A 6,481-nucleotide genomic window follows, 5' to 3' on the forward strand; every position below is an offset into this window, starting at 1 on the left:
ATGCATTTACACTGGCTTAAATTTACTGCGCAGTAAGCGGGAATAGGCCGGTGTCTATACATGCAGGCGCTAAAGTACATTTACACTGTATGTGGAACTAAAGTTAGTCCCAAGTCAGTCCACACACACAGTGTTACTGTGCAGTAAGGTGTCTACATGAGTGTTACTGTGCAGTAACTAACTGGGCGTAAATTTGATACCTGTATGATGCAGGTATCAAATTTATGCTCAAGCTGGTGTAAGTTGCCATATTTACTGCACAGTGCAAGCGTGCAGGTGTAGATGTGCACCCATAGCGTGCAGTAATATTGGTTACTGAACAGTAAATGCACGTGTGTAGACGTGCCCAGTAAGTACAATAAAGGCAGCTGCCAAAAGAGGCTTGTGAATGGACATAAGCTGTTATATACATATCTAGGTCTCTGCATTCCTAGATAATAACCTATTCTCCAGCTGGCTAAACCACTTTGGGTTTTTTTCCTGATAGCCCATTTGTTCCACTTTCCACCTCCCAAAGCATAACCCACAGCAACAGCTGGCAGACCAATTAGAAAAATGGCCACATTTTCCCTTATTGCAACAGCATTAACTTCACCAGAATTGGATCAGGATTGATTTGGGCCAACATATAAAACAACAATTAGAATAGCAAAAAAAATATTGTATTAGATACAGCCTGCTGTGTTTATTATTATTTTTTTAAATTACATTAATTAGGGGAAGACATAAAGCAGTCTTGGGACACTCCACCCAAGGGTAACTATAAGGAAACGGGATGCAAACAGGAAAAATATCTTATTGGTTGGAAAGTGAGTACAAGAACAGACAGTGACACAAGGGCTTGTGGGTATATGAAACAACAATAAAAGATGCTGATCAGTCATAGGAGGGGTCTTACAAAAAACTGTGAGAAAGAGAACGCAGTGAACCAAGAGTGAGGTTATTGAAGGAGTCACGGGAGAGGTGACAAACCCAGAGCATGTATTTATCAGGTATGTGGTTCTTTCAGAAATATGTGGCTTGATTTCTTCTCATGCAGTGAAAGCCAAGGGCAACCATCTTGACATGAGTGGAATTCTACTGTGTAAAAAACTGCTATATGGGACGGGTATCTGGCCCTCATTTAAATGAATGAGGTAGATTTAACTGCCTTTTAATGCTCCCAGCAGCAGGGAGGCAGTAAGTAGAGAAAGAGGTACTCTATACCAAGACAGCTTCTAAAAATATTCCACCTGATTCAGTCTCAGGACAGGAATAATAATACCTCTATGAAAGTGTACAATACAGTAGCAACAGGTATGTTCTTTGTGAGAATGTAATTGCTTGTTTCTTACTGTGCTAGTATAGGCCAGACATCTGTAGTGAAATTCCAGCCTTATCAAAGTAAATGGGATGTATGCCAGTGACTTTAGTGGGACCAGGATTTCACTCTTAATGGGGAAAGGGAACAATCAATAGGCTTTAGGGAATCTAGAGTCAGTAGCAGTGCTGTTCTGTGATTACTTTTACTCTGCCTCCTTCAATGGTAAGAGGTAGTTCCTCCTTTGTATTTGGCATTCTTTGCGTAAATGTGCAAGAGCATCATGATGTTAAACCTTTGCCCCCTTTGCATATCTAGTTCATGAGATACTGTGCAGTTCACAAGTAGGTAAGTGGAACACCAATCTAAACGCTTCGCTTTGTACTACTTTGTTTTTCTCCAAACTCCACTGAAAATCTCCAAGGAATGGCTTTCATTTTTCTCCTGCTCCAGGCATTTGGATTTTGGCTATTTCTCTCACTGCAACAGTGGCATCAGAAGACAAGCATGTTCTTCAACAGTCTCTCCAAGGTCCTCCAGGTGCTCCTGGGAACAATGGAATTCCAGGGCACAATGGGCAAAATGGACTCAATGGAGAAAAAGGGCAGAAGGGAGATACAGGGGAGCCTGGTAAGTTCTCTGGGTCAATCTGAGTTCATTTAATGGAATAACAGAGTTTAATAGCACTGTTTCACCTGTTTATATTGTTTTAAATTTAATAATCAGTAACAATCAGAGTAATTTCATATCAACAGTTGCTTAGAAATCAAATGTTGAGCATAGGAGCATTCTTAAGCCTTCTGTAGAATAAACCTATGTATGAAATGGGCTGTAGCATATGTGCTACTTGTTTATTCTTAGTGGGATGGGCTGTACGTGAATGCTGTAAGAGTTAGGGCAGAGAGAGACAATCTCCCAGCCAGCTCTATTAGGGCAGTGCTTGAACTAAATGAGTTGCTCACAGTCAGTGCAGTCCAAACACAGGATATGTGCAAGCTGCTTCCCCTGCAATTGTTTCAACTCTGGCTGGGGGATAAATTCCATTGTTGCTGGCCATCTGATCGTCTCCTTCTTGGGAGGCCCCAGAGAGAGGAAAATGTCCAGTTACGAACATGTTAAGGATGGCACTCTCCACTTCATTTGGAGTCTAAGCTTTCTGCAGAGATACAGATGAGGCTGTTTGCCTTTGACCAGAATGTGCGGGCATTTTATTTATTTGAAGGGAGGAAGGGGGTGAGACAGTATTTTAAACTGTAGTTTATTTATCTGACCATCTACTGGGGACATTATCAACCAAAGAACAGAAACAGTTTTATGGGCTTTAATCAAGCTTTGTTCAGCAAATTAAATGGCATCAGTTTCTTGTTCATTTTTAAAAAATCCTATTCAGGTGTCTCAGGATTGTTTGGACAACAAGACCCTCCAGGAAAACTAGGACCAAGGGGTGAAACAGGAGAACCACGCCCTACTGGACCAAAAGGAAACCCAGGAGAATGCCCATGTCTTCAAAAATCTGCTTTTGCTCCGAAACTGGGCAAAAATTATCCACCTCCTGAACAACCCATTATTTTTAATGAGGTCCTCTATAATGACCAGCATCATTTTGATTTGGCCACAGGAATTTTCAAACTCCAGGGATCTGGCAGGTATTACTTTGCATACCATGTAGAGTTATACCCGAATACCACAACCATTCTTTTGATGAAAAATGGCAAGGGCATAGTAGGAACATATCAGACAACACTAAAAGCTTATGAAAATGTGTCAGGAAGTACCATCCTAAAGCTGGAGAAGGGTGATAAAGTCTGGTTAAAAGCGCATCAGGAGAGTAATGGAGCAACACACACAAGCTACTTTTTGGCTTATCTGATATTTGAAAGTTAGATTTCTGCAGAGTGCCAGGATAATAATATTCCCAGAGTATAGGGCAAGAGATTCTGGTAGCATTTAATACCATATTATACACACAGGTGGGAGCATCAATTATTAAGGCTGCATAATGCTGCTCATTATTAAATCCCGTTTTCTGTTTTTTTCATTACGATTTCAAAGTTATAGCTTTGGGGCTGGAATTTTTGGGGCGGTGTGACTGCCCCAGGCTGTTTTTTGGAATGTTAAAGCCCAAACGTTTCAACTACTTCTTTGAAGGGGGCTATTCTGTCATTCCATGTTAAATATTTCTGGAAATTTTTTCGCTCTGATAAGCTCTTTAGTAGTCCCTGTTTTGGAAAAAGGTCTATACATCTAATAGTGGGGGAGCATTTTGGTCAGGGTTATGTCTTTTGTAATAGAGCTTTGCAGCTAGCTTCCAGGTAAATGCTGTCTGAATTGCCCATGAGTCTACCTGATGCTAAGAACAACTTTTCCTGCTGTTCTGCTTCCCAGCTGGTGCAGGCTGGTGTCTAGCTCAGGCATCAGAACAGGGAGAAGGACTGTTGCCTTCCTCAGGTTCTCAGTGCCCTCAAGCTGACACCTAGGTAGTGGAGAAGAAGAAAGCATTTGAACTGAATGCAGCGTTCAGACCCCCTGAGGGAGCAGCCTGGAACAAGGAACCTGTAGGAGATGACCAGGACTAGAGATCACTCTGTGCTGTAGTAATAAAGTTTGGCACCTGGGGCAAAGCCCACAGCAGCAGCCTGCCCTCACCCCGCACAGAGATCAGGGGGCACATGCCTCCTCCTCCCCAATACTTGCCCGGGAGTGCATGCAGCAGTGGGAGCTGCCCTTCCCCTGTGTCCCCCCAGCGAGTCACTCTCGGCTCTGTCCTGCACCCCACCCTGGCTGGGCAGCACCTGTTGGCGCCCCTTCACTTTGGCACCCGGAGCAGTTGCCCCACTTGCCCCCACATTGCTACGGCACTGCTAGAGATTGACAAGAGAGAGGGAAATAGGGAGATAAGGGCAGAAACAGGGAAAAACTTGGACTAAACTAGAGATAAAGGATACTGACAGAGGCTGTATAAGGAGATCAGGAGTGGAAGCTAGGAAGCGAAAGAGGAAGGAGAACTGGAAGCCAGGCAATAAAATAGGACGAAGAGCCACAAACAGAGAGTAGGTCTGTTGGGAAAAGGAATCAGGACTTGGACTACGAAGGGCAAGCCATGGATTGGGAGAAGGAAGTTATAGAGAGGACAGATAGATATGACAAGGAGCAAGAATGTGCCAACAGAATTAGGCCTGGCTAGGCACAGTAACTAGGAGGAGGAGTAAAATGGGATTGGCTGAACCAAGAGATTAAGGAATGGTGGGAAGAGACTAGGATAGCAAATCCAGAGGGGAAGATAAGGATTGGCTTGGTAAAGAGACTGAGACTGGGATGAAAAGTTGGAAGTGTGGAGACTGGCTTTGCCAACCCATTTCCAAAGACAAAGGGAACGAGCAAGCGGTGGAAAAGAGAAAGGACAAGTTCAGAGACTGATGGGAGGGGAAAGTGTGACAGAGGCAAACTCCCAGGCCAGGTCACAATGCCGTCCTGCCACCTGTCTTTGGGCAAGCTGCCCACTTTACTCGCCTGCCACACCTTGTTGTAAACTAATTATGATGTTAATTATACGGGAAGCTGCCCTTCCAGCGCCCTGCTGTTTACAAGCAGTAAACACATGACTCCGACCTTCTCTTTATCATGTCCCATGCCTCACAGATGTCATCTCTGAGCTGGTCTATGCTCTGGACTGAGGCTGGGCAAACTCAGTCCACAGTTAGAACTCTCTCATGCTCCCCTGTTCAGAGCCTCACTCATACAGCTCCCCTCTCACTGGGGCCTCTATCACTCCACCTGCTCTCACCAGGCCTCTCACACTCACGCCCTTTACTGGGCCTCACTCACCCTGCCCTTCTCCCTTGACCGACCACATGGGTCATCAGATTTATCCCTTCTCACCTTGGCCAACTGTGGCATAGCCTTTTGGGCCTCTCCTGTGACCCTCATCTATGTTGTGGCCAGGAAATTAGTCAAAACCTGGGCTTTCACCTCTAGCCCCACGCCAAGTAACTCATCCCTCATTGGCCAATTACTCGCCCCACTTACTTGCGGCTCCTTCTGTGCCACCAACTTGGCCTCAGGCCCACGTGGGGCCTCAGGCATCCAAAGACTTACCTGGGCCCCCACACACTTGCCCCTTGGCCAAGACCCCACCTCTCCTCTCACCCCCTCCTTGGGCTCAACACACTTAACCCATTTTCTGGGGCTCCAAGGTCTTACACCCCCATGGGCTCAGGTGTCTCTCATGGGCGTGCCTGGCCCCACTACTCCATGGGGTCTTACACCCCTATGGGATCAGGTGCCTCACATGGGCATGCCTGGTCCCACTACCCACTCTGGGTTCAGGTGCCCCTCCCTGGGCATGCCTGGCCCTACTCCCCTCCGATATTATAACCCACCAGAATGGTGGAGGCTGGGGTTTTACGGCACCCCTCCTCACCTTTCACCAGGGAGGTAACTGGCCTGGCATTTCTTGGGGACTCCCTCACCACAAGGAGTCCCACCAGGCTGCCGTTCCCCAGCAGGGTGCACTTATCAGTCATGCCCAGGACCAGGAGCCTCCAGCCATCCCCAATAGCTCCTGCCCTTATCTCCAAGATGTTGTGAGCAGCAGCTCAGCAGATGTTGCCTCCTTGGCTGCTAGCAGCAAGCTGCTGCCCCTGCCCTGAGAGCCAGGATCTTAAAACAGCTGCCTCATCAGGGCTGGCCTGCACCTGTCTGCTGCCTGCTCTCCTCCTCAGAGTGGCAGACACAAAAGGTGCTCTGCCACCCACATTCCCCCTTAAAATCAGTTCCTGGGGAGAGGCTTTTCCCTGCTGCTCACAAAGCAGGCTCACTCAGAGCCTGCAACAGCCCTTAAGTGGCAAGCACCCCGCTGGTGCTCCACCACAGCAAGGCAGGAGTCAAGCTTGGAAAAAATGGCAGAAGAGACTCTGCCTACTAGAGAATTACTACCCTCAAGAGTCTGAAATGGAGCTCAAGATTTCTGAGTCTCACATTTCCCCTTCTATCAGCCATGTCTAAAGAACCCTCTGATAAAAAGCTTTGTTTACCATTAATATTGGTCCACATAGCAGTACTGGCTTGTCCTTCATTATCAGTTATTCTATTAGCAAAAATTGACAGTTCCAACCCAGCTGATGCCCCATGTCATTGTTAATGTGATCCCACAAGATGGAAGTTGGAAGAAGTGGGGGGTTG

General features: G+C 46.4%; 1 protein-coding gene across 2 annotated transcripts; it reads left to right on the forward strand.

Annotated features, from left to right (window-relative positions):
- Nucleotides 1-679: 679 nt before the first annotated feature.
- Nucleotides 680-3,960, forward strand: LOC102380752 (hibernation-associated plasma protein HP-20-like). Of its 2 annotated transcripts, XM_006028024.3 has the most exons (4): nucleotides 680-992; nucleotides 1,754-1,930; nucleotides 2,691-2,946; nucleotides 3,686-3,960. In XM_006028024.3, the coding sequence occupies exons 1-4, from the start codon at nucleotides 980-982 to the stop codon at nucleotides 3,768-3,770; spliced, it is 531 nt and encodes a 176-aa protein (XP_006028086.1). In that variant the 5' UTR covers nucleotides 680-979; the 3' UTR covers nucleotides 3,771-3,960. The 2 variants fall into 2 exon arrangements, with proteins under 2 accessions (XP_006028086.1, XP_006028085.1); XM_006028023.3 differs by lacking the exon at nucleotides 3,686-3,960 and having other exon boundaries at nucleotides 2,691-3,363.
- The last annotated feature ends 2,521 nt before the right edge of the window (nucleotides 3,961-6,481 follow it).

Source organism: Alligator sinensis, unplaced genomic scaffold (genome assembly GCF_000455745.1).
Source record: "Alligator sinensis unplaced genomic scaffold, ASM45574v1 scaffold409_1, whole genome shotgun sequence".
Taxonomy (NCBI): Eukaryota; Metazoa; Chordata; order Crocodylia; family Alligatoridae; genus Alligator; species Alligator sinensis.